The sequence below is a fragment of the Nipponia nippon genome, unplaced genomic scaffold (assembly GCF_047370975.1).
Source record: "Nipponia nippon isolate SJK-2023a ecotype South Korea unplaced genomic scaffold, ASM4737097v1 scaffold_41, whole genome shotgun sequence".
NCBI lineage: Eukaryota > Metazoa > Chordata > Aves > Pelecaniformes > Threskiornithidae > Nipponia > Nipponia nippon.
This window is the reverse complement of record NW_028262360.1, coordinates 513,475-539,710: the sequence shown is the minus strand read 5'-3', so window position 1 is coordinate 539,710 and position 26,236 is coordinate 513,475. Positions and strand designations below refer to the sequence as shown.

At 70.6% G+C, this 26,236-nt stretch overlaps 2 protein-coding genes and 2 long non-coding RNA genes across 4 annotated transcripts; all 4 read right to left on the bottom strand.

The window, feature by feature from the left end:
* Positions 1–33: 33 nt before the first annotated feature.
* On the bottom strand, positions 34–1,072 carry LOC148052950 (uncharacterized). Its single transcript, XR_015709060.1, has 3 exons — positions 976–1,072; positions 227–323; positions 34–132 (listed from the first exon to the last, which is right to left on the bottom strand). It is a non-coding gene; the product is annotated as an uncharacterized LOC148052950 (long non-coding RNA).
* Positions 1,073–1,647: 575 nt separating this feature from the next.
* On the bottom strand, positions 1,648–4,185 carry LOC148052949 (uncharacterized). The gene is made up of 3 exons (XR_015709061.1): positions 3,656–4,185; positions 3,173–3,264; positions 1,648–1,837 (listed from the first exon to the last, which is right to left on the bottom strand). It is a non-coding gene; the product is annotated as an uncharacterized LOC148052949 (long non-coding RNA).
* A 3,051-nt stretch (positions 4,186–7,236) lies between these two features.
* Positions 7,237–15,981, bottom strand: ADAT3 (adenosine deaminase tRNA specific 3). The gene is made up of 6 exons (XM_087777761.1): positions 15,702–15,981; positions 14,963–15,094; positions 14,083–14,164; positions 13,509–13,616; positions 8,972–9,261; positions 7,237–8,432 (listed from the first exon to the last, which is right to left on the bottom strand). The coding sequence occupies exons 1-6, from the start codon at positions 15,943–15,945 to the stop codon at positions 7,252–7,254; spliced, it is 2,037 nt and encodes a 678-aa protein (XP_087633887.1). The 5' UTR covers positions 15,946–15,981; the 3' UTR covers positions 7,237–7,251.
* A 4,307-nt stretch (positions 15,982–20,288) lies between these two features.
* Positions 20,289–24,604, bottom strand: HES7 (hes family bHLH transcription factor 7). The gene is made up of 4 exons (XM_087777874.1): positions 24,569–24,604; positions 22,559–22,654; positions 21,045–21,123; positions 20,289–20,923 (listed from the first exon to the last, which is right to left on the bottom strand). The coding sequence occupies exons 1-4, from the start codon at positions 24,602–24,604 to the stop codon at positions 20,289–20,291; spliced, it is 846 nt and encodes a 281-aa protein (XP_087634000.1).
* Positions 24,605–26,236: the final 1,632 nt, after the last annotated feature.

The window sequence follows — 26,236 nt, the reverse complement described above, 5'->3', positions numbered from 1 at the left end:
GGGTTGGGGACCCCCGGTAGGGGGTCCCCAACCCCTCCCCCCCCCACGTGGGGGGAGGGGTGTCAAATCCGCCTCCTTCCGCACCCAAAGAGCGAAGCCACCAGCAGCGCCTCGGTGACAGCGGGGGGGACACTGGGGGGGGGGGGGAGGGGCGACATTTTAGAGGGGGGGGTCCCGGGGGGGTCGACCCCCTCCCCCTCCCCCCCTCCCCTCCCCCCCCCCTCACCTGCAGAGGCCGAGGAGGAGCCAGCAGCAGCCCCCGGGCCAGGGCCGCCACCAGGCCGAGGTCAAGGTCAGGGCGGCGGCCGCGTGCGCCCCCAGCGCTGCCCCCCCCCGGGGGGGAGGGGGAGGGGTCAAGGAAAAGCACCCCGACATTTGGGGGGGGGGGGGGGGGGGCACACGCCCCCTCCCCCCCCCCCGTCAGAGGGAGGGGGGGGCCCCCCCCCCCCCAGTTCGCGGGGTTCCCCCTCAATTTCGGGCTCCCCTCCCCCCATTTCGGGGTTTCCCCTCCCCCCATTATCGGGGGTCGTCCCCCCCCCCCCATTTCGGTCCCCCCCCCCCATTATCGGTCCCCCCTCCATTTTGGTCCCCCCGACATTTGGGCCCCCGACATTTTGGTTCCTCCCCATTTCGGCCCCCCCCCCCCATTTCAGCCCCCCCCCCATTCTGCCCCCCCCATTTCGGTCCCCCCCCTTTTCAGGCCCCCCCTTTCGGTTCCCCCCCCCCATTATCGGTCCCCCCTCCATTTCGGTCCCCCCTCCGTTTGGGCCCCCGCCATTTTGGTTCCTCCCCATTTCGGGGTCCCCCCATTTCGGGGTCCCCCCCCATTTCGGTCCCCCCTCCATTTGGGCCCCCCATTTCGGTCCCCCCTCCGTTTGGGCCCCCCCCATTCCGGGGTCCCCCCCCCCCATTCCGGGGTCCCCCCCCATTTCGGGGTCCCCGTCCCCCCCCCCCCCCGTTTCGGCCCCCGGATACAGAGCAGCCCCTGCCCGCGGTGGAACATGGAGACCCCCGCCAGGAACCCGCCGAGCTCCACCCCCAGCAGCGCCAGGGCCCCGCCCAGGGCCCCCCCAGCCTGGGGACACGGGGGGGTCACGGGGGGGTCACACGGGGGGAGGGGGGGAGGGGGACAGGGCCCCCCAGCCTGGGGACACGGGGGGGTCACGGGGGGGTCACACGGGGGGAGGGGGGAGGGGGGACAGGGCCCCCCCAGCCTGGGGACACGGGGGGGGAGGGGAGGGGATAGGGACACCACGGGGGGGGGGGGGACACGGGGGGGGAGGGGGAGGGGATAGGGACACCACGGGGGGGGGGGGACACGGGGGGGGAGGGGGCATGGGGACCCCACAGGGTGACACGGGGGGGAGGGGGGGACGGGGGGACACCCCCAGAGGGGACACGGGGGTGGGGGAGGGGCACAGGGACGCCACGGGGGGGACGGGACTCCCCGGGGGGGTGGGACACGGGGGGGGGCGGGGCATGGACACCCCACGGGGGGGGGTGGGGGGACACGGGGGGATCAGGGGGGACACGGGGGGGGGGGGAGGGGGCAGGGACCCCTCCCCGAGGGGACACGGGGTGGGGGTGGGGCAATGAGACCCCACGGGGGGTGAGGGGGTCCCGGGGGGGGGACGACGACGGCGACACGGGGACCCCACGGGGTGACACGCGGGTGGGGGAGGGGCACAGGGACCCCACGGGGGGGTGGGGCGTGGGGACCCCACGGGGGGGTTGGGGGGTGTCCCCACGGGTGGGGGAGGGGCACTCACAGCCGCTCGGCGCGGGCGTACTCCTCCGCCGAGAACTCGGGGGGCAGCGAGGCGCGGACGTGGGGGTCCTGGGGGGGGGGAGGGGAGGGCGTTGGGGGGGGGCGCCCATCCCCCACCCCACCCCCCCCCCCCAACCCCCCACGGGGGACCCCGGCCACGGGGGGGGGACCTCCCACCCCCCTCCCCCCTCCCCCCCATGGGGGACCCCATCCCCCGCCCCACGGGGACCCCGGCGTGGACACGGGTGCGGACACGCGCGGAGGCGTGTGGACACGGGTGGGCGTGAGTGGAAGCGTGTGGAGGCGTGTGAACACGGGTGGAGGCGTGTGGACACGTGCGTGGGCTTGAGTGGAGGCGTGTGGACACGTGTGCGGACGCGTGTGGAGGCGTGTGGGCACGTGGACCTGTGTGGAGGAGAGTGCACACGCGTGGACACGTGTGCGGACACACGTGGAGGCGTGTGGACACGCGTGGATGCGTGTGGACGAGGGTGGACACGTGTGCGGACACGCGTGGGGGTGCGTGGATGCGTGCGGACGCGCGTGCGGACACGCGTGGGGGCGTGTGGAGGCGCGTGGAGGCGTGCGGACGAGGGTGGACACGCGTGGACACGCGTGCGGACACGCGTGGGGGTGCGTGGGGGCGTGCGGACGAGGGTGGACACGCGTGGACACGTGTGCGGACACGCGTGGGGGTGCGTGGACACGTGCGGACGAGGGTGGACACATGTGGAGGTGTGCGGACGCGTGTGCGGACACGCGTGGGGGCGTGTGGAGGCGCGTGGACACGCGTGGATGCGTGTGGACAAGCGTGCTCACACACGTGGACGCGTGTGGACGAGGGTGGACACGTGTGCGGACACGCGTGGGGGTGCGTGGACGCGTGTGGACGAGGGCAGACACGTGTGGGGGCGTGCGGACGCGTTTGCGGACACGCGTGGGGGCGTGCGGACGAGGGTGGACACACGTGGACACGTGTGCAGACACGCGTGGGGGCGTGTGGACACGCGTGGGGGCGTGCGGACGCGTGTGCGGACACGCGTGGGGGTGTATGGAGGCGTGTGGACACGCGTGGGGGTGCGTGGGGGCGTGCGGACGAGGGTGGACACGCGTGGACACGTGCGCGGACACACGTGGAGGCGTGTGGACACGCGTGGAGGGGTGTGCACGAGGGTGGACACGCGTGGACACGTGTGGAGGCGTGCGGACGCGTGTGCGGACACGCGTGGGGGTGTATGGAGGCGTGCGGACACGCGTGGGGGTGCGCGGACGCGCGTGGAGGTGTGTGGACACGCGTGGACACGTGTGCGGGGGCGCGCGCGGCCCCGCGTGTGAGGGCGCGGCCATGAACGGAGCCGCGTGGGCGCCCCTCCCCCTCCCCCCGCGCCCCGCCCCCCCGCTCACCCGCCCCGCCCCCAGCCGCAGCAGCAGCACGAGATGGGCCGTCAGGGCCAGGAACCGGGCCGGGACCAGCGACCCGCGGGGGGGCATCGCCACTGGGGGGGGGGGGGGGAGGGGCGGGGCTGAGCCCCGCCCCTCCCCCACCCCCCCCCCCCCCCCGCGACTCCCCCGGCCCCCCCCCCCCCCCGGCACGGGAACCCCCCCCCCCCACCCCCTCCCCCCAACATGGCCGCCCCCACCCCATCCCGTTCCCCTCCCCCCGCCCCGACCCCGACACCCCCCGCCCCCTCCCCCCACCCCCCGCAGCGCCTCGCCCCCGGCCCCCCCCCCCCCCCCCCCCGGCACGGGAACCCCCCCACCCCCTCCCCCACCCTCCCCCCACCCCGGGCCCCCCCCCTCCCCCCAACATGGCCGCCCCCCCCCCCCCGCCCCCTCCCCCACCCCCCGGGCCCCCCGCAGGCCCCGCAGCCCCGCGCTAGGCCTCACGTTGCCGCGGCAACCGCCGACGCTCCGCCCCCTCCTCGGCGCTCCGCCCCTCCCCCCCGCGTCACCGCGCCACGCCCCCTAATCCCGACCCGGACGCGCCCCGTCCGGCCACAACCACGCCCCCTCCATCCCTGGTCACGCCCACCTGTCCCTAACCACGCCCCTTCGCCCACCGGCCACGCCCCATCCGCCCCAGGCCACGCCCGCCCCCCCTCGGTCCCTGGCTACGCCCCCTCCCTGGCGTGCCCCGAGGGGCGGGGGGGAGGGCTGGTTTGTACTGGTCTGTACCGGTCCATACTGGTCCGTACTGGTCTGTACTGCTTTGTGCTGGTCCGTACTGGTCTGTACTGGCCCATACTGGTCCGTACTGCTTTGGTCTGTACTACTTTGAACCCATCTGTACTGTTTTTTACTGGTCCATACTGGTCTGCACTGCTTTGTACTGGTCTGTACAAGTCTATACTGGTCTGTACTGGTCCATACTGCTGTGTACTGGTCTGTACTACTTTGTACTGGTCTCTACTGGTCTACACTGCTTTGGTCTGTACTGGTTTGTACTACTTTGTACTGGTGTGTACTGCTTTGTACTGGTCCGTACTGCCTTGTACTGGCATCCAGCATCCCCAGCACCTCCAGTGCCCCCAGTACCTCCAGTGCTCCCAGTGCCACTAATGTCCCCAGTGCCACCAGTACCTCCAGCATCCCCAGTCCCTCCAGTATCCCCACCACTTCCAGTATCCCCAGTGCCCCCAGTGCCCCCAGTCCCTCCAGCACCACTGGTACCTCCAGTATCTCCAGTGCCCCCAGTCCCTCCAGTATCCCCACCACTTCCAGTATCCCCAGCACCCCCAGTCCCTCCGGCGTCCCCAGTGCCCCCAGCATCCCCAGTCCCTCCAGTATCCCCACCACCTCCAGCATCCCTAGCGCCACCAGTGCCCCCACCGTCCCCAGTCCCTCCAGCACCCCCAGTACCACTGGTACCTCCAGTATCTCCAGTGCCCCCAGTACCACTGGTACCTCCAGTATCTCCAGTGCCCCCAGTCCCTCCAGTATCCCCACTACTTCCAGTATCCCCAGTGCCCCCAGCGCCCCCAGTGCCTCCGGCGTCCCCAGTGCCCCCAGCGTCCCCAGTCCCTCCAGTAACCCCACTACTTCCAGTGCCCCCGGTGCCCCCAGTCCCTCCAGTAACCCCACTACTTCCAGTATCCCCAGTGCCCCCAGTCCCTCCAGCACCACTGGTACCTCCAGTATCTCCAGTGCCCCCAGTCCCTCCAGTAACCCCACTACTTCCAGTATCCCCAGCGTCCCCAGTGCCTCCAGTATCGCCACTACTTCCAGTATCCCCGGCGCCCCCAGTGCCCCCAGTCCCTCCACTATCCCCACTACTTCCAGTATCCCCAGTGCCCCCGGCGCCCCCAGTCCCTCCAGTATCCCCACCACTTCCAGTATCCCCAGCACCCCCAGTCCCTCCGGCGTCCCCAGTGCCCCCAGCATCCCCAGTCCCTCCAGTATCCCCACCACCTCCAGCATCCCTAGCGCCACCAGTGCCCCCACCGCCCCCAGTCCCTCCAGCACCCCCAGTACCACTGGTACCTCCAGTATCTCCAGTGCCCCCAGTCCCTCCACTATCCCCACTACTTCCAGTATCCCCAGTGCCCCCAGTCCCTCTGGCGTCCCCAGTGCCCCCAGCATCCCCAGTCCCTCCAGTATCCCCACCACTTCCAGTATCCCCAGCGCCCCCAGTCCCTCCGGCGTCCCCAGTGCCCCCGGCGCCCCCAGTCCCTCCAGTATCCCCACCACTTCCAGTATCCCCGGCGCCCCCAGCACCCCCAGTCCCTCCGGCGTCCCCAGTGCCCCCGGCGCCCCCAGTCCCTCCAGTATCCCCACCACTTCCAGTACCCCCAGCACCCCCAGTCCCTCCGGCGTCCCCAGTGCCCCCGGCGCTCCCAGTCCCTCCAGTATCCCCACCACTTCCAGTACCCCCAGCGCCCCCAGTCCCTCCGGCGTCCCCAGTGCCCCCAGCGCCCCCAGTCCCTCCAGTATCCCCACCACTTCCAGTACCCCCAGCACCCCCAGTCCCTCCGGCGTCCCCAGTGCCCCCGGCGCTCCCAGTCCCTCCAGTATCCCCACCACTTCCAGTACCCCCAGCGCCCCCAGTCCCTCCGGCGTCCCCAGTGCCCCCAGCGCCCCCAGTCCCTCCAGTATCCCCACCACTTCCAGTACCCCCAGCACCCCCAGTCCCTCCGGCATCCCCAGTGCCCCCGGCGCCCCCAGTCCCTCCAGTATCCCCACCACTTCCAGTATCCCCAGCACCCCCAGTCCCTCCGGCGTCCCCAGTGCCCCCGGCGCCCCCAGTCCCTCCAGTATCCCCACCACTTCCAGTACCCCCAGCACCCCCAGTCCCTCCGGCGTCCCCAGTGCCCCCAGTGCCCCCAGTCCCTCCAGTATCCCCACTCCTTCCAGTATCCCCAGCACCCCCAGTCCCTCCGGCGCCCCCAGTGCCCCCAGCGCCCCCAGTCCCTCCAGTATCCCCACCACTTCCAGTACCCCCAGTGCCCCCAGTCCCTCCGGCGTCCCCAGTGCCCCCAGCGCCCCCAGTCCCTCCAGTATCCCCACCACTTCCAGTATCCCCGGTGCCCCCAGCGCCCCCAGTCCCTCCGGCATCCCCAGTCCCTCCAGCACCCCCAGTACCACTGGTACCTCCAGTATCTCCAGTGCCCCCAGTCCCTCCAGTATCCCCACTCCTTCCAGTATCCCCAGCGCCCCCAGTCCCTCCGGCGTCCCCAGTGCCCCCAGCGCCCCCAGTCCCTCCAGTATCCCCACCACTTCCAGTATCCCCGGCGCCCCCAGCACCCCCAATCCCTCCGGCGTCCCCAGTGCCCCCAGCGCTCCCAGTCCCTCCAGTATCCCCACCACTTCCAGTACCCCCAGCGCCCCCAGTCCCTCCGGCGTCCCCAGTGCCCCCAGTGCCCCCAGTCCCTCCAGTATCCCCACCACTTCCAGTATCCCCAGCACCCCCAGTCCCTCCGGCGCCCCCAGTGCCCCCGGCGCCCCCAGTCCCTCCAGTATCCCCACCACTTCCAGTACCCCCAGCGCCCCCAGTCCCTCCGGCGTCCCCAGTGCCCCCGGCGCCCCCAGTCCCTCCAGTATCCCCACCACTTCCAGTATCCCCGGTGCCCCCAGCGCCCCCAGTCCCTCCGGCATCCCCAGTGCCCCCGGCGCTCCCAGTCCCTCCAGTATCCCCACCACTTCCAGTATCCCCGGTGCCCCCAGCACCCCCAATCCCTCCGGCATCCCCAGTGCCCCCGGCGCTCCCAGTCCCTCCAGTATCCCCACCACTTCCAGTACCCCCAGCGCCCCCAGTCCCTCTGGCGTCCCCAGTGCCCCCGGCGCCCCCAGTCCCTCCAGTATCCCCACCACTTCCAGTATCCCCAGCACCCCCAGTCCCTCCGGCGTCCCCAGTGCCCCCGGCGCCCCCAGTCCCTCCAGTATCCCCACCACCTCCAGCATCCCTAGCGCCAGCAGTGCCCCCACCGCCCCCAGTCCCTCCAGCACCCCCAGTGCCCCCAGCAGGCCCAGCGTCCTCGGCCGCAGCTTTATTGGGGGGCGGCGGGCCCCCCCCGGTCGAGGCGGGCCAGGCGGGCGCAGGCGCGGGGGGCCACGCCGCCCACGGCGCGGTAGCGGTGGTTGAGGGCGGCCCGGCCGTGGAGGCCGTAGCGGGTGCTGAGGGCGCCCTGGGGGGCCGGCACCCCGAAGAGCACCCGCCGCACGCGGGCGTGCAGCAGCGCCATGGCGCAGAGGGCGCAGGGCTCCCGCGTCAGGTAGACGTCGCAGCCCGCGCACAGGTAACCCCCCTCGGCCCCGGCCCCCCGCCGCCGCCCCCGCGCCACGGCGGCCAGGCAGGCCATGGCGGCGTGGGCCAGCGGGTGCCCTCCCCGCCGCCCGTCGTGGGCGGCCGCCAGCACCCGCCCCGAGCCCGGCTCCACCGCCGCCGCCCCCGCCGGCACCATCCCCGCCCGCGCCCCCCGCCGCGCCGCCGCCACCGCCACCGCCATCATGGCGGCCGCCGCCGCCGCCTCCCCCGGGCCCAAGACCGGGGCCTCCGCCGCCGCCGCCTGCGCGCCGCCCCGGCTCACCCAGGGCCACAGCCCCGCCGCCCGCGCCGCCGCCGCCTCCGCCCCCGCTGCCGGCGCCCGCCCCGGCACCCGCACGCGGAAGGGGGGCCCCAGCCCCCGGCTCGACACCCCGGGGCCCAGCAGCACCTGCAGCGGCGGCAGGCGGGCCCCGGCACCGGGGGACGGCGGCGACGGGGCGGCGGCCGCGCTCGCGGTGGCGGCTCCTGCGTCCCCGGGGCCAGCGCCGGCCATGGCGGCGCCGGTGGCATCGGTGGCTTCCGTGTGCCCGGGGCCAGCGCTGGCCGTGGCGCGGCCGGTGGCATCGGTGGCTTCCGTGTCCCCGGGGCCGGCGCTGGCCGTGGCGGCGCCGGTGGCCCTGCCGGTGTTGGCGTCCCCAGTCACGCATCCAGCTCCAGGGCCCGCGGTGACATCGGTGGCGCTGCCGGCGGTGGCGTCCCCAGCCGTCCCAGTCACACGTCCAGCTCCAGGGCCCGCGGTGGCCTCGGTGGCCCTGCCGGCGCCGCTGTCCCCGAGGGTCCCGGTGGCCCTGCCGGCACCGGCAGCTCCCCGCTCCGTGGCGTCCCCGGCGTCCCCGGTCACGCACCCAGCTCCAGGGCCCGCGCCGGCCTCGGTGACATCGCTGGCGCCGGCGGCTCCTGCACCTGCGGTGGCAGCCGTGTCCGCGGTGGCTCCGGCACCGGCCGTGGCCCCAGTGGCCCGGGCGTCCCCGCTGCCTCCCCCAGTGCCCCCAGTGCTCCCAGCGTCCCCAGTGCCACCAGTACCTCCCGCATCCCCGGTGCCACCAGCGTCCCCAGGGCCACCAGTACCTCCCGCAGCCCCAGTGCTACCAGTGCCTCCAGTATCCCCACTGTTCCCAGCCCCCCCAGTGCTCCCAGTGCCCCCAGTATCCCCACTGTTCCCAGCCCCCCAGTGCTCCCAGTGCCCCCAGTATCCCCACTGTTCCCAGCCCCCCCAGTGCTCCCAGTGCCCCCAGTACCTGGGGGGGTCGAATCAGAGCAGCAGGGCCGCCCCCCGGGCCCCCCGCACCCCCAGTGCTCCCAGTGCCCCCAGTATCCCCACTGTTCCCAGCCCCCCCAGTGCTCCCAGTGCCCCCAGTACCTGGGGGGGGGTCGAGGCAGAGCAGCAGGGCCGCCCCCCCGGGCCCCCCCCGCACCCCCAGTGCTCCCAGTGCCCCCAGTACCTGGGGGGGGGTCGAGGCAGAGCAGCAGGGCCGCCCCCCCGGGCCCCCCCCGCACCCGCTTGAGGTGGGGCAGGCGGGGGAGGGGCCGGGCGCGCCCCAGCTCCCGCAGCAGCCGCTCCGTCTCCCCCCGCAGCAGGACGGGGGCCGCCACCCCCCCCAGCACCGGCACCGGGGCCCCCTCCCCCTCCCAGGGCACCCCCCACGGGGGGGGGGAGGGGCTGCGGGGGGGGGGCGACCCCTCCCCCTCCCCCTCCTCCTCCTCCTCCTCCGCCGGCTGCGGCTCCATCGGCCTGGGGGGGGGAGGGGGGGCTGGGGGACCCCTCTGTAGGGACCCCCCCAGCAACCCCCCTATAGGGACCCCTATAAGGACCCCCCACAGAGACCCCCCATACCCAACCCCCACCCTAGGGACCCCCACCCCCCAGCGACCCCCTATAGGGACCCCTATAGAGACCCCCCCACCCTAGGGACCCCCCACAGAGCCCCCCCCATAGGGCCCCCCAGCAACCCCCCTATAGGGACCCCTCTAGGGACGCCCACCCTAGGGCCCCCCCACAGCCACCCCCCACCCCCCAGCGACCCCCTATAGGGACCCCGATAGAGACCCCCCCCCACCCTAGGGACCCCCCCATAGCCAACCCCCTATAGGGACCCCCAGCCTAGGGACCCCCTATAGGGACCCCTATAGAGATCCCCCCACCCCAGGGACCCCCACAGACCCTCCCCTATAGAGAACCTCACCCTACAGCCCCCTCAAGGCCCCCCAATAGACACCCCCTATAGGGACCCCTATAGAGCCCCCTTGTAGCCAATCCCCACCCTAGGGACCCCTATAGACCCCCCATAGACCCCTATAGATGTCCATAGACCCCCTATAGCTCCCCCCAGACCCCTTATAGCTCCCTCCCCCCCACAGACCCCCCAGACCCCTACAGACCCCTACAGACCCCCTATAGACCCCCCACAGCCCCCCCAGACCCCCTATAGCTCCCTCCCCCCAGACCCCTATAGACCCCTACAGACCCCCTATACACCCCCTATAGACCCCTATAGACCCCTACAGACCCCCTATAGACCCCTACAGACCCCCTATAGACCCCTATAGACCCCTACAGACCCCCTATAGACCCCCTATAGACCCCTACAGACCCCCTATAGACCCCCCCGACCCCTACAGACCCCCTACAGACCCCCTATAGACCCCTATAGACCCCTACAGACCCCCTATAGACCCCTATAGACCCCTATAGACCCCTACAGACCCCCTACAGACCCCCTATAAACCCCCTATAGACCCCTACAGACCCCCTACAGACCCCTATAGACCCCTATAGACCCCTACAGACCCCCTACAGACCCCTATAGACCCCTATAGACCCCTACAGACCCCCTACAGACCCCCTATAGACCCCTACAGACCCCCTACAGACCCCTATAGACCCCTATAGACCCCTACAGACCCCCTATAGACCCCCTATAGACCCCTATAGACCCCTACAGACCCCCTACAGACCCCCTATAGACCCCTACAGACCCCCTACAGACCCCCTATAGACCCCTATAGCCCCCCCCGACCCCCTATAGACCCCTATAGACCCCCCCAGACCCCTATAGACCCCTATAGCCCCCCCAGACCCCCTATAGCTCCCTCCCCCCGCGCCCTCACCCGCTGCTGCCGCCGCCGCCGCCGTCTCGGCCCCGCCCCCGCGCGCTCATTGGCCAGCGCGACGGCGGCGGAAGCCCCGGGGCGGGGCCAGCGGCCGGAACCACCGAGACGGGCGGCCGGAAGGGCCGCGAGGGGGCGGGACCACGGGCGGGCGGGGGGCGCGCCCCCTGGCGGCGGGGGGAGCGCGGCGTGGAGCAGGGGGCGGGACTGGGAGCACTGGGGGGCACTGGGGACACTGGGGGGCACTGGGAGCAGACTGGGAGCACTGGGGGCGTACTGGGAAGGTACTGAGGGCGTACTGGAAGGGTACTGGGAGCACTGGGGAGGTACTGGGACACTGGGGGAGCACTGGGAGCAGACTGGGAGCACTGGGAGGGTACTGGCGGGAATCAGTAGACACCAGTTTGCACCAGTATGGAGCAGCAGGACACCAGTAGGGAGCAGCGGGACACCAGTATGCACCAGTACGCACCAGCAGGCAGCACCTGCCCAGCCCCGTCCCTGCCTGTCCCTGTGCTGGGGGAGCACTGGGAGGATACTGGGAGGATACTGGGAGCACTGGGGGAGCACTGAGAGCAGACTGGGAGCACTGGAAGCAGCCTGGGGACACCAGGGGAGCACTGGGAGCAGACTGGGAGCACTGGGAGGGTACTGGGAGCATACTGGGAGCACTGGGGACATACCAGGAGCACTGGAGGAGCACTGGGAGCAGACTGGGAGGATACTGGGTGGACTGGGCAGATACTGGGGATACCGGGGGAGTGCTAGGCGTAGACTGGGAGGGTACTGGGAGGGTACTGGGAGCACTGGGGAGGTACTGGGACACTGGGGGAGCACTGGGAGCAGACTGGGAGCACTGGGAAGGTACTGGCGGGAATCAGTAGACACCAGTTTGCACCAGTATGGAGCAGCAGGACACCAGTAGGGCATCGGTAGGCACCAATAGGGACCAGTATGCACCCAGCAGGACACCAGTAAGGCACCAATAGGACACCAGGATGTAGGATGTAGGATTATTCACCAGTAAGCACCAGTTTGCACCAGTAGGGAGCAGTAGGACACCAGTAGGGCACCAGTACGTACAAGCATGCACCAGTAGGCACCAGTGTGGCACCAGTAGGCACCAGTACGTCCCCAGTACACCCCAGCGGGCAGCACCTGCCCAGCCCTGTCCCCGCCTGTCTCTGCGCGGGGGGAGCACTGGGAGCAGACTGGGAGCACTGGGAGGGTACTGGCAGTACACTGGGAGCACCGGGGAGATACTGGGGACAATGGGGGAGCACTGGGAGCAGACTGAGAGCATACTGGGAGCACTGGGCGCAGACTGGGAGCACTGGGAGGGTACTGGGAGTACTGGGGGGAGCACTTCGAGCAGACCGGGAGGACAATGGGAGCACTGGGGAGATACTGGGGAAGCACTGGGGGAGCACTGGGAGGGTACTGGGAGCATACTGGGAGAACTAGGGAGATACTGGGAGCACTGGGGGAGCACTGGGCGCAGAGCGGGAGCACTGGGAGGGTACTGGGAGCACTGGGGGAGCACTGGGTGCAGAGCGGGAGGACACTGGGAGCACTGGGCGCAGACTGGGAGCACTGGGAGGGTACTGGGAGAGCACTGGGAGAGCACTGGGGGGTACTGGGAGCACTGGGGGAGCACTTCAAGCAGACTGGGAGGACACTGGGAGCACTGGGCGCAGACTGGGAGCACTGGGAGGGTACTGGGAGTACACGGGGAGCACTGGGGGAGCACTGGGCGCAGACTGGGAGCACTGGGAGGGTACTGGGAGCACTGGGGGAGCACTGGGCACAGACTGGGAGCACTGGGAGGGCACTGGGAGGGTACTGGGAGTACTGGGGGAGCACTGGGCGCAGAGCGGGAGGACACTGGGAGCACTGGGCGCAGACTGGGAGCACTCGGAGGGTACTGGGAGGCTACTGGGAGCACTGGGGGAGCACTGGGAGGGTACTGGGAGCACTGGGGGAGCACTGGGCGCAGAGCAGGAGGATACTGGGAGCACTGGGCGCAGACTGGGAGCACTGGGGGAGCACTGGGCGCAGAGCAGGAGGATACTGGGAGCACTGGGCGCAGACTGGGAGCACTGGGCCGGACGCCGCTGCATTGGCCGCTCCCGGGGACGAAGCCCCGCCCCCCCCAGCCCCCACGGGGGGGAGGAGCCCGGGGTCCCCGGGGGGGCGGGGCCCGGTGGGGGCGGGGCCCCTCAGACGTAGGCGTTGCGCCCGTACGGCGCCCCCGGGCTGGCGGGGGGAGGGGGCGGGGGGCTCTGGGGGGAGGGGCGGCCGTGAGGGGGAGGGGCACCCCACCCCCCGGCAGAGCGGGGGGGCGGGGTCCCCGGGTTGGGGGGGGGGGAGGGGTCCCGCTGTGGGGGAGGGGCGCTGGGGGAGGGGTTCCGGGGTGGGGGAGGGGCGCAGGTTGGGGGGGGTGTCTGTGGGGGTGGGGGAGGGGTCCCCACTTTGGGGGACCCCGGGATGGGGGGGGGGGGTGTCCCGAGCCTGGGGGGAGGGGAGGCGTTTGGGGGGCTCCCGGGGTGGGGGAGGAGCCAGGTTTGGGGGAGGGGTCCCGGGGGGAGGGGTCCCAACTTTGGTGGGGTCCCCAGCCGGGGGGGGGGGGGGGGGAGGGGAGCCATTTTGGGGGGGTCCTGGTGTGGGGGAGGGGCCAAGCTTGGGGGAGGGGTCGCCGGGGTGGGGGAGGGGCCAGGTTTGGGGGGTGTCCCCGGGGTGGGGGAGGGGTCCCTCTTTGGGGGGTCCCCAGTTGGGGGGGGGGAGGGGAGCCCCATGGTGGCGGGGGGAGGGGTCCGGGTGTGGGGGCGGGGGTCCCTGGGGGGGGGGGGGGGCGGGGGGGGGGGGGCTCACCTGGGGCGCCGGGGGAGGGCCTGGGCGGGGCAGGGCAGCCCCGCCCCCCCCGCCGCGGCCAGGGCCCCTCCCCCCGCCGCCAGCATCAGCCCCGGGCCCGGCTCGTACCTGGGGGGGAGGGGCGGGGTCAGCCCCACCCCCACCCCCCAGCACCGCCCCGCCCCCGGGCACCCCTCCCCCCCTCCCCCCATGAGACCCCCAGAGCCCCCCCGCCCCCCAGGGACCCCCGGGACCCCCAGCCCCCCCATAGCCCCCCATAGCCCCCATAGGTGCCCCACAGCCCCCCACAGCCCCCCATCCCCCCTCCCAGCCCCCCATCTCCCCCCACAGCCCCCCCAATGCCCCCCATCTCCCCCCAATAGACCCCCCCAGCCCCCCAGTACCCCCCATCTCCCCCCACAGCCCCCCACAGCCCCCCATCCCCCCTCCCAGCCCCCCATCTCCCCCCACAGCCCCCCCATACCCCCCCAGCCCCCCATCTCCCCCCAATGGACCCCCCCAGCCCCCCCAGCCCCCCCCAGCCCCCCATCTCCCCCCCAGCCCCCCCCGCCCCCCCGTCCCCCCCATCCCCCACCGGACTCCCCCGTGCTGGGGGTCGAAGAACTCCCAGGTGATGGCGGCCCCGAACCAGGCGGCGGCTGCCAGCGCCCCCAGGCCTGGGGGAGACGGGGGCTGCGCCACGGCACCCACGGCCCCCCCGGCGCCCCACAGCCCCCATAGCCCCCATAGCCCCCCATAGCCCCCCCATAGCCCCCATAGCCCCCATAGCCCCCCATAGCCCCCATAGCCCCCCCATAGCCCCCCATAGCCCCCATAGCCCCCCATAGCCCCCCATAGCCCCCCATAGCCCCCCATAGCCCCCCCACAGCCCCCCATAGCCCCCCATAGCCCCCATAGCCCCCATAGCCCCCATAGCCCCCCATAGCCCCCATAGCCCCCCCATAGCCCCCATAGCCCCCATAGCCCCCATAGCCCCCCATAGCCCCCCATAGCCCCCATAGCCCCCATAGCCCCCCCATAGCCCCCCATAGCCCCCATAGCCCCCATAGCCCCCACAGCCCCCCCATAGCCCCCATAGCCCCCATAGCCCCCATAGCCCCCATAGCCCCCCCATAGCCCCCATAGCCCCCCCATAGCCCCCCATAGCCCCCATAGCCCCCCCATAGCCCCCACAGCCCCCCATAGCCCCCCCATAGCCCCCCACAGCCCTCCCATATCCCCCCACACCCCCCCGTACCCCCCCAGCCCCCCCCCAGCCCCCCCATATCCCCCCATACCCCCCCGTACCCCCCCACAGCCCCCCCCAGCCCCCCCATACCCCCCCACAGCCCCCCCCAGCCCCCCATACCCCCCATACCCCCCCGTGCCCCCCCACAGCCCCCCCATACCCCCCCATACCCCCCCACAGCCCCCCCATCCCCCCCCGTACCCCCCAGCCCCCCCGCCCCCCGTACCGGCCAGCAGCAGAAGGGCGCCCCCTGCCGCCCGGGGGCCTCTCCTGGCCCCCGCGCCCCCCCCCCGCGCCGCCCCCGCCGCCCCCAGCGCCGCCGCCGCCACCGCCAGCGCCCGGCTGCCCTGCAGGTACCCTGGGGGGAGGGGCTGGCACCGCCGCGGGGGGACCCCCCCACCCCCCCGACCCCGGGACCCCCGGGCAGGGACCCCCCAGGGACCCCGGGGCCGCCCCCCGCTCCCCCATAGCCCCCCTCCCCCCACGTCCCCCGTGTCCCTGTGTCCCCTCCACGTCCCCATCCCCCCCGCCCCCCTGTCCCCCCCCGCCCCCCCATCCCCCCCGTGTCCCCCCCATGTCCCCTCCTGTCCCCCCCATCCCCCCTGTCCCCCCACGCCCCCCCATCCCCCCCGTGTCCCCTCCCGTGTCCCCATGTCCCCCCAACCCCCACCTCGCCCCGTTGTCCCCCCATGTCCCCGTGTCCCCCCCATCCCCCATATCCCCCCCATCCCCCCATGTCCCCACGTCCCCCCCGCCCCCCGTCCCCGTGTCCCCCCCATCCCCCCCATCCCCCCCATCCCCCCATGTCCCCACATCCCCACGCCACCCCACGTCCCCATCCCCCCCGCCCCCCCATCCCCGTGTCCCCCCCCATATCCCCCCCATCCCCCCATCCCCCCCATCCCCCCGCCCCCCCATGTCCCCCATGTCCCCCATCCCCCCCGTGTCCCCCCCCCCCCCCGTACCGGGCAGGGTGATGAGGGAGAGCAGGGGGACGCAGGACGTCACCCCGCTGGTGTCGGTGGCGCAGTCGCTCCACAGCCCGCGGGTGAGGGTGACGCTGGCCACGGCGGTGGCCTGACCCCCCGCCAGCCCCCAGGCGCCGTGGGGCAGCGAGGCCACCAGCAGCGCCCAGCCCCCGGCCCCCAGGGCCACCCCCAGGGCCACCCCCCAGCCCATGGCCGGGGCGGCGGGGGGACAGGGGGACATGGGGGGACACCCGGGGACGGGGGACACGGGGGGATGGGGGGGACAGGGGGACACGGGGGGACACGGGGGGACACGGGGGGACGGGGGGGACACACGGACACAGGAACACAGGGGGACGCGGGGGGACACACGGACACGGGGGGATGGGGACAGGGATGGGGACAGCCTCAGGACGGGGTTGGGGACACGGGGGGTCAGGGGTCAGGGGACAGGCGGGCGCTCGGTGGCAGCGGCCGTGGGGGACGAGGGCCAGTGGTGGCCGCGGTGGCGGTGGCCGCGGTGGCCTTAAGGGGGGGTGGGGCCGGGGCTGGGGGGGCACCCCCTCCCCCCACCCCTCCCTTCCCCCCCCCCCCCGCAGGAAGGAACCCAGGTGTCCGGGCGCGCCCTGCCCCCCTTCCTGCCCCCCGCCCCTCCCCCCCCGCCGGGGGGGGACCCCGCCCCTCCCCCCCCCCGGCACCCGCGCCCCGATCCTGGGGGGGGGAGGGGAGCGGGGCCCCCGTGGGGCCCGGACACCGGGGTCCCCTGTGGGGCCCAAGTGACGCCGTGGGGCCCAGCCCCCGCCGTGGGGCCCAAACCTGCGTCCGCCGTGGGGCCTGAAGGCCGCCGTGGGGCCTGGACACCTCCATGGGGCCCGGACACCGGGGTCCTCTGTGGGGCTCAGAGGCCGCTGTGGGGCCCGGGCGCGGATGTGGGGCCTGGGCACCTGCGTCCTCCGTGGGGCCTGGAGGCCGCCGTGGGGCCTGGACACCTCCATGGGGCCCGGACACCGGGGTCCCCTGTGGGGCCTGGAGGCCGCTGTGGGGCCCGGGCGCTGATGTGGGGCCTGGATGCTGGGGTCCTCCGTGGGGCCTGGAGGCCGCCGTGGGGCCTGGACACCTCCATGGGGCCCGGACACTGGGGTCCCCTGTGGGGCTCAGAGGCCGCCGTGGGGCCCAGCCCCCGCCGTGGGGCGCAGACGCCTGGGTCCCCTGTGGGGCCTGGAGGCCGCTGTGGGGCCCAAACCTGGGTCCCCTGTGGGGCCTGGAGGCCGCTGTGGGGCCCGGGCGCTGCTGTGGGGCCTGGACGCTGGGGTCCTCCGTGGGGCCTGGAGGCCTCTGTGGGGCCTGGACACCTCCATGGGGCCCGGACACCGGGGTCCCCTGTGGGGCCTGGAGGCCGCCGTGGGGCCCAGGTGCCACCATGGGGCCTGGGCACCTGCGTCCTCCGTGGGGCCTGGAGGCCGCTGTGGGGCCTGGTCACCGCCGTGGGGCCTGGACACCTCAACGGGGCCCGGACACCGGGGTCCTCTGTGGGGCCTGGAGGCCGCCGTGGGGCCCGGTCACCTGGGTCCTCTGTGGGGCCCAAATGCCGCCATGGGGCCCCTCCCCCCCTCCCCTCCCCCCCCCTCCCGAGGGGTGGGGGAGGGGCCGGGGCCGGCATCGCCTTCGGGAAGGGGCAGGAAGGGCGGGGGGGGAGGGGCGGTTCCGGCCCCGCTCCCGCCATGCGCCGCCCGGGTGTCCCTGGAGGGGGAGGGGCGGGAGGGGACCCGGGCAGCCCCTCCCCCCCCCCAGCAGCCGGGTCAGACCGAGCCCAAAGGGTTTATTTACAGTGGGGGAGGGGACGCGGGGGTCCCCAAGGCACTGGGGGAGGGGGGGCGACGCCCGGAGGTGGCTGCCGCTGTGACGTCGATCCGCGTCACCGCGCCGTCGGCCGCGGCGTCACCACGCCGTCGCCCCGTGGCGCCGCCGCGCCCTCGCTGGGACGCCGCCATGGCGCCGTGCGCGTCGCCGTGATGTCACTGCCTGTCGCTGTGGCGTCCCCGTGTCGTCCCCGCACCCTCGCTGCCGTGTCGTCGCGCCGCCGCCGTCCCGGCGTCACCGCGCCGTCCCCTCCCCCGTTGTCCCCGCGTCATCCCAGCTTTTGCCGCCTCGTCACCTCGACGTCACCTTGACGTCACCGCGCTGTCATTGCGTCGTCACCTCAATGTCACCGCGCCGTCGTCTCGGCGTCGCCGCGCGGCCGAGGCGATGGGGGGGAGGGAGGCGGGGGCGGGGGGCGACGTCGGGGGCGCGGGGGTCGTCGCGGGCGCGGTGACGTCAGTGGCGGGCGCGGGAGATGGCGAGGCCCAGCAGCCCGGGCGCGCCCGGCGCCACGCCCCCCATGATGGCCGCGCCCAGTCCAGGGGTGCCATCACCTCCCTGCTCCCGCTGGCCACGCTGGCCCTGACGCAAGCCAGATGCCACTGGCCCTCTTGGCCACCTGGGCACGCCGCTGGCTCCTGTCCGGCCGCCGTCGACCCCCGGGGCCCCTCCCGCCGCGCGGCTCCCAGCGCCCGTCCCCGCGCCCGCGGCGCCGCCGGGGCCTGGTGTCACCCGCGGGCCAGGCCCAGCCCGGAGCCTCGTTAAACCCGGGCCCAGCGACGCGGCCTGGCCCAGCGCTCTGCAGGGCGACACCCCCCCGCCCGGGGCGCTCGTCAAACGTGGGGTGCAGGGACCCAACCCGGGGGGCAGGGACCCAACCTTGGGGTGCAGGGACCCAACCTTGGGGTGCAGGGACCCATCCCGGGGTGCAGGGACCCCCTCATCCCGACCACCGCTAACGCCATTCGACGGGCCCGGCCCCAGTACGGAGCCCTGGGGACGCCACTGGTGAGCGGCCACCAACTGGAGTTAACCCCGCTCGCCCCGATCTCCCATGAGCGACCCCCAGCCCCTGTGGGGCACCCTACGGGGCACCCTACGGGGCACCCCCACCCCAGGCTCTCGCGGCCCCGCCGGGGCCGGCGGCGGCCAGGCGGCACCAGGACGCCCCACCTCCGCGGCCGAAGGAGTCGGTTGGGTTTGGGTTCCCCCCAGAAACGCAGGAGGAAAAAAAAAGGGGGGGGGGGGACACACAAAAAGGGGCGCAGGAAAGGAAAAAAAAAATTTAGAAAAGGTTATAACAACAACAACAACAAATCCTGCCCCTCCCCCACCCCCCCCTTCCCCCCCACCCCTCCCCCCAGTTTGGGATCCGGGCGTCGCTGGCTCCACCTGTACTGGGAAGAAAGCGTGAAGGGACCCCAAAATCCCCAGCCCTTCCCCCCAAAAGCAGCCCCTCACGGCCCCCCTCCGATGCCACCCGGACCCATTCCCAGTCCTCCCAGTTTCCAGGCAGGACTGGGATTTCCCCCCCCCCCCCCCCCCCCCCCCCCCGGATGGAGGAAAGGTCAACCCCGTCCGGGGCCCGGGGCCGCGTTTTGGGGCAAAATCCCACAATTTCGGGGCAACTCTGGGAAAACCGGATTAACGGCAGGGCTGGGGTAAAACTGAGGGGGCTCCGGAACTGGGGAAGCCCCTCACCCTCCCAGTTTACCAGTTAAAGACTGCCATCCTCCCAGTATACTAAGGAAAAGTCCCCTTCTTCCCAGTATACCAGTTAAAACCACCTGTCCTCCCAGTATACCCGTTAAAAACCATATTGCTGGGATACTAATGAAAAAGAAACCCCTGTCCTCCCAGTGTACCAGTAAAGCCCCTCCATCCTCCCCCAGTAACAGAGCCTTGTCCTCCCAGTATACCAGTGAAAAAGCGGTCTTGCTCCCAGTATACCAGTTAGGAACCACTGTCTTCCCAGTATACCACTTAAAAAAACCCCAAACATTCTCCCAGTATACAAGTCACTAACCACTATCCTCCCAGTATACCAGTTAAAAATTCACCTTCCTCCCAATATACCAGTTAAAACCCCACCTTCCTCCCAGTATACCAGTTAAAATCACTGTCCACCCAGTATACCAGTTAAAAACCCGCTGTCCTCCCAGTATACCAGTTAAAACCCACCTTCCTCCCAGTATACCAGTTAAAAACCCACCTTCCTCCCAGTATACCAGTTAAAACCCCACTTTCCTCCCAGTACACCACTTGAAAAGGGCCTTCCTCCCAGTATACCAGTTAAAAACCCGCTGTCCTCCCAGTGTACCAGTTAAAACCCACCTTCCTCCCAGTATACCAGTTAAAACCCCACCTTCCTCCCAGTATACCAGTTAAAACTCCACTTTCCTCCCAGTACACCACTTGAAAAGGGCCTTCCTCCCAGTATACCAGTTAAAAACCCGCTGTCCTCCCAGTGTACCAGTTAAAACCCACCTTCCTCCCAGTATACCAGTTAAAACCGCACCTTCCTCCCAGTATACCAGTTAAAACTCCACTTTCCTCCCAGTACACCACTTGAAAAGGGCCTTCCTCCCAGTACACCAATTAAAAACCCGCCTTCCTCCCAGTACACCAGTTAAAAACCCGCTGTCCTCCCAGTCCCCCCCATCCTCCCAGCGTGTGACCGGGGGCCGCGCGGCTGCCCCCCTCCTCGCCCCCAGTGGCCGCGGCTCAGGGCCAGGGTCTCCAGACGCGGTGGGGCGGCCCCGGCAGCCCCCCGCCCTCCCCCGGCGCCTCCTCCTTGCCGCGGCGTCGCCGTGAGTCCTCGTGGCCGCCACCGGGGCCACCGCCGTGGCCGTGGCCATGCTGGGGCCCCAGGCTGGGCCCCCAACTAGGCCCGAAAGTAGGCCCGAAAGTAGGCCCGAGACCAGGCCGCAAACCAGGCCCGTAACCGTGGTAACTGGGGCACCTGGGGCCGTCGCCAGGGCAACTGGGGCCATCACCGAGGCAACCGGGGCCGTCGCCGGGGCAACCGGGGCCGTCGCCGGGGCGGTAGCCAAGGCCGCAGTCAGGCCTGTGAGTAGGCCTCAGCCTAGGCCCGGGAGTAGGCCCAAAGTTGTGGTAACCGGGCCCGTAGCCGTGGTAGCCGGGGCAAGCGGGCCGCGGCCGCGGCGCGGGCAGTCCGTGGCGGCCGGGGGCGTCGGCGGGGCTGGCGGCGAGCGGCGGCGGGCAGACGGCCGTGGGGCCGGGGGCAGGGCAGGGGGGCTCCAGCGGGATGGCCTGCAGGAAGCGGGCGGCACGAGCCAAGCACTCCCGGTAGCCGCTGCGGTAGCGCCGCAGGAACAGCTCCTCCGTCGCCGAGGGCTCTGTGCCGAAGAGAAAGAGGGTGAGCGCCCCCGCCCCCGCGCAGCCCCGGAGCAGCCGCCCGAGAAGCTGCACCGCGGCGGCTCCCGGGGGCCGCGGGGTGGGGGAAACCGAGGCACGGACCTGAGGGGGGCTGGGCCCGCAGGAACTGCACCGTTTTCTGCAGGATCTCGGCCTTCTCCACCTTGGGGTTTCGGAGGCGCTGGGGGGAGGGGGCGGAGGGGTGGGGGGTGGGGGGGACACACACGTCACACGAATCGCGATGGCGGGGGGCGGGGCGACGGAACCACCGCAGGGCCCCGCCGGCGTCCCCGGAGAGGTGTGAGCAAGCCCCGGGGGGGAGGGGCCCCGATAGTGTCATGATAGTGCCCTGATAGAGCCCCGATAGTGCCCCGATAGTGTCATGATAGTGTCATGATAGTGCCCCGATAGAGCTCCCCGATAGAGCTCCCTGATAGAGCCCCGATAGAGCCCCGATAGTGTCATGATAGTGCCCCGATAGAGCCCCGATAGTGTCATGATAGTGTCATGATAGTGCCCCGATAGAGCTCCCCGACAGTGCCCCGATAGTGTCATGATAGTGTCATGATAGTGCCCCGATAGAGCCCCGATAGTGCCCCGATAGAGCCCCGATAGAGCCCCGATAGTGTCATGATAGTGTCATGATAGTGCCCCGATAGAGCCCCGATAGTGTCATGATAGTGCCCCAAGAGCGTCCCAACAGTGCCCCCCGAGAGTGTCCCAATAGTGTCCCGACAGTGCCCCGACAGAACCCCAAGAGTATCGCAGGAGTGTCCCGATAGAGCCCCCGAGAGCGTCCCAAGAGCGTCCCGATAATGTCCCGACAGCGCCCCCCCGTGGAGGGAGACATCGGGACAAAGCCGCCGTAGCTGCAGTGACGGGCGACAGGCGGGATAACAAGGTGATAAACGCAATGGGGAATCGCGATAGAGCCCCGAGAGAGCCCTGAGCGTCAGGACAGAGTCACGGTAGAGCCCCCATAATCACGATACAGCCACGACAGAGACCAAGTAATTGTGATCAGGTCACAACAGAGTCATGACAGAGGCCCAATAGTAACAATAGAGCCCTGATAGTCACGATAGAGCCCTGATAGTCACGATAGAGCCCAGCTAGAGCTATGAAAGTCACAACAGAGCCAGAACTGTCACGATAAGTTGCGATAATCATGATAGTGCCACAAGAGAGCCTTGAGAGAGCCCTGACGGTCATTATAGAGCTGTGACAGAGCTGCAATAGTCAAGATAAAGCCACGACAGAGCCGTGATAGTCGTGATAGTATCACAATAGAGCCATGACAGAGCTGTGATAGTCACGGTACAGCTCTTATAGAGCCCACATAGTCATGATAGTCGTGACAGTCACAACGGAGAGCTGTGAAGAGCCGTGATAGTCATGAGCACGCCGCAACACAGGTGCGATAGAACTGAGAGTTGTGACAGAGCCGCGATAGGTGCGATAGAGCCGCGATAGTGCCGCGACGGGCGCGACAGAACCGTGACAGAGGCGCGACGGAGCCGCGATAGGCGCGACAGAGTCGTGACAGAGGCGCGATGGAGCCGCGATAGAGCCGCGATAGTCGCGATAGAGCCGCGATAGTCGCGATAGAGCCTCACCTCGTCGCAGGTGGCCGCGAGCAGCAGCAGCCGGAGCCGGTCGAGGCTGCGGTTCATGCGGTCGCGCCGACGCTTCTCCATGAGCGGCTTCAGGAGCTGCCGGGGGGGGGAGGGGGGGGGGAGGGGCAGAGTGAAAGTGAGCCCCGACCCGGGCCTAACTGGGCCAGCGCCAAACCAGGCTGGGTCACAACTGGGCCAAACTGGGATGGGGGGGGGGGGGGAGTTGGACTGGGACCAAACCACAAGGCTGGGGCTAAACCAGGTCGGGTTGGGCCAGAGCCAAACTGGGACGGGAGGGGTTGGACTGGGACCAAACTGGGCTAGGTTAGGGCCCGGACTGGGCCAAACTGGGCCAGGTCGTGATGGGGCCAAACTGGGACGGGCTGGGTTGAGTTGGGGTCAAATCAGGCCAGGATGGGTTGAGTTGGGTTAAACTGGGCCTAACTGGGACAGGTCTGAACCAAACTGGGTTGGGGTTAAATTGGACTGGGTTGGGGCCAAACTGGGCGAGTATGGGGTCAAACTGGGCCAAACTGGTCAGGTTGGGGCCAAACCAGACCAAACTGGGCTGGGATCAAATGGGTTGGGGACAAACTGGGTTGGGGTGGGGCTTAACTGGGCCAAACTGGGTCGAACCAGGCCAATATGAGCTGAACTGGATCAAACTGGGTCAAACTGGGCCAAACTGGGTCAAACCAGGCCAATATGAGCTGAACTGGACCAAACTAGGTCAAACTGGGCCGAACTGGGTTGAACCAGGCCAATCTGAGCCGAACCAGGCCAATATGAGCTGAACTGGATCAAACTGGGTCAAACTGGGCCATACTGGGTTGAACCAGGCCAATTTGAGCTGAACTGGGCCAAACTGGGCCAAGTTCTACCTGAATAGGGCAGAACTGAGCCAAGTCCTAACTGGGCTGAACTGGGCCAAGCAGGTCCAAACCAGTTAAAGTCCCAACTGGGCTGAACCAGGCCAAACTGTGCTGAACCAGACCAAACCCTAACTGGGCTGAACTGGGCCAAACGGGTCTGAACCAGTTAAAGTCCAAACCAGGCTCAACCGGGCCAAGCCCAAACTGAGCTGAACCAGTGAAAGTCCAAACTGGGCTGAACTGGGCCAAATTGGGCTGAGCTGGGCCAAGCCCAGACTGGGCTGAACTGGGCCAACTGGGTCCGAACCAGTTAAAATCCCAACCAGGCTGAACCGGGCCAAACTGGGACAAACCTAAACTGGGCTGAGCCAGGCCAAACCCAAACCAGGCTGAACTGGTCCAAGCCTAAACCAAGCTGAGCTGGGCCAAACCCAGACTGGTCTGAGCTGGGCCGAAGGGGTCCAAACCAGTTAAAGTCCAAACTGGGCTGAGCTGGGCCAAACTGGGCTGAGCTGCGCCAGGCCAAATGGGTCCAAACCAATTAAAATCCCAGTCACGCTGAACTGGGCGAAACTGGGCTGAGCTGGGCCAAGCCCAGACTGGGCTGAACTAGGCCAAGCTGGGTCTGAACCAGTTAAAATCCCAACTAGGCTGAACGGTCTGAGCCAGGCCAAAGGAGTCCAAACCAGTTAAAGGCCAAACTGGGCTGAACCGGGCCAAATTGGGCTGAGCTGGGCCAAGCCCAGACTGGGCTGAACCAGGCCAAACTGGGCTGAACTGGGCCAAGCCCAAACTGGGCTGAACCACACCAAGCCCAAACTGGGCTGAACTGGGCCAAACTGGGCTGAGCTGGGCCAAGCCCAGACTGGGCTGAACCAGGCCAAGCCCAAACTGGGCTGAACCGGGCCAAGCCCAAACTGGGCTGAGCTGGGTCAAGCCCAGCCTGGGCTGAACCAGGCCAAACTGGGCTGAACCGGGCCAAGCCCAAACTGGGCTGAAATGGGACAAACCTAAACCGGGCTGAGCCGGGCCAAGCCCAGACCGGGCTGAACGGGTCCAAGCCCAAACTGGGCTGAACTGGTCCAGGCCCAGCCTGGGCTGAGCCGGGCCGAAGGGGTCCGAGCCGGGCGGCCGTTACCTTCCTGTCGCCGTGGGGCTCCGCGGGGCAGCTCATGGTGGCGGGGCCGGGCCGAGCCGAGCCGGGCCGGGTCTGAGCGGGGGGTCCCGGCCCCGGCCTTTATGGGAGCGGGCGGCCCCGCCCCGGGGCGGGGGATGGAGGGGGACTGGGAGGACTGGGAGCGCTGGGAGGGGGGCTGGGGGGACGGGGGGGCGGGGGCTAGGGGCACTGGGAGCACTGGGGGGGGGTCTGGGGGCGCTGGGGGGACAGGGGGAACTGGGAGCACTGGGGGGGATGGGGGGATGGGGACGGGGGGCTAGGGGTACTGGGAGCACTGGGGGGTCTGGGGGCGCTGGGGGGCACTGGGAGCACTGGGAGTGCTGGGGGGGTCTGGGGGCACTGAGGGGGGTTGGGGGCACTGGGAGCACTGGGAGTGCTGCGGGGTTCTGGGGGGCACTGGGAGTGCTGGGAGGAGGGTCTGGGGGGGCACTGGGAGCACTGGAAGCGCTGGAAGGGGGGTCTGGGGGCACTGGGGGGTATGGGGTACTGGGCGCACTGGGAGTGCTGGAGGGGGCTCTGGGGACACTGGGGGGGCACTGGGAGTGCTGGGGCAGTCTGGGGGCACTGGGGGGTACTGGTGGTACTGGGAGCACTGGGGGGCTCTGGGAGCATGGGGGGGCTCTGGGAGCACTGAGGGGGCTCTGGCGGTACTGGGGGCACTGGGAGGGGTTCTGGGGGGACACTGGGGATACTGGGGTGGGGGGCTCAGGAGGTACTGGGAGCGCTGGGGGGACACTGGGATAGTGGAAGCACTGGAGGCACTGGGGGAGGCACTGGGGGAGGCACTGGGAGTACTGGGGGGGCACTGGGAGTGCTGGGTGGGCTCTGGGGGCACTTGGAGGACACTGGCAGAACTGGGGGGCACTGGGAGCACTGTGGGGAGCAAGGGGAGCACTGGAGGGGCACTGGGAGTACTAGGGAGGGAACTGGGAGCACTGGAAAGGGAACTGGGAGAACTGGCGGGGCACTGGGAGCACTGCGGGGAGCACTGAAGGGGCACTGGGAGTACTGGGGGGGAACTGGGAGCACTGGGGGGCAACTGGGAGCACTGGAAAGGGAACTGGGAGCACTGGGGGGGAACTGGGAGCACGGGGGAGGGAACTGGGAGCACTGGGGGAACTGGGAGCACTGGGGGGGCACTGGAGCAGGGTCTGGGAGCACTGCGGGGGCACTGGGAGCACTGGGAAGTGCCCCCCTCCCCCCCCCGGATCCCCTTTGATCCCGCACGTGTCCGGCACCCGCCGGGGGGGGAGGGGCGGCTCCTTTTTCCCCGTGGGAAAGGTGGGGGGGGGGCCCTGGGAACCCGGACGCCCGGGTTCTCCCACGCTTGGGGGCGGGGGGGGGAGGGGCGGCTGACACCCCCTCCCCACCTCACCCCCCCCTCCCCCACCCGGGCACCTTTTGGGCTCATTTCGCGGGGATTTGGGGCTGGAAGGCGGGGGTGGGGGAGGGGTGGGGTTTCTGACAGCGGGGGGAGCTGGGTCCCGGGGGGGAGGAGGTGACAAACGGCGGGGGGGGGGGGGGAGGTGACAAATGGCCGGAGGTGGGGGGTGGGGTGGGCTCCCCGTGCCCGCACGTGCCCAACCCCCACCCCCCAGGCGTCTGGGGGAGGGGGGGAGGGGAAGGCCC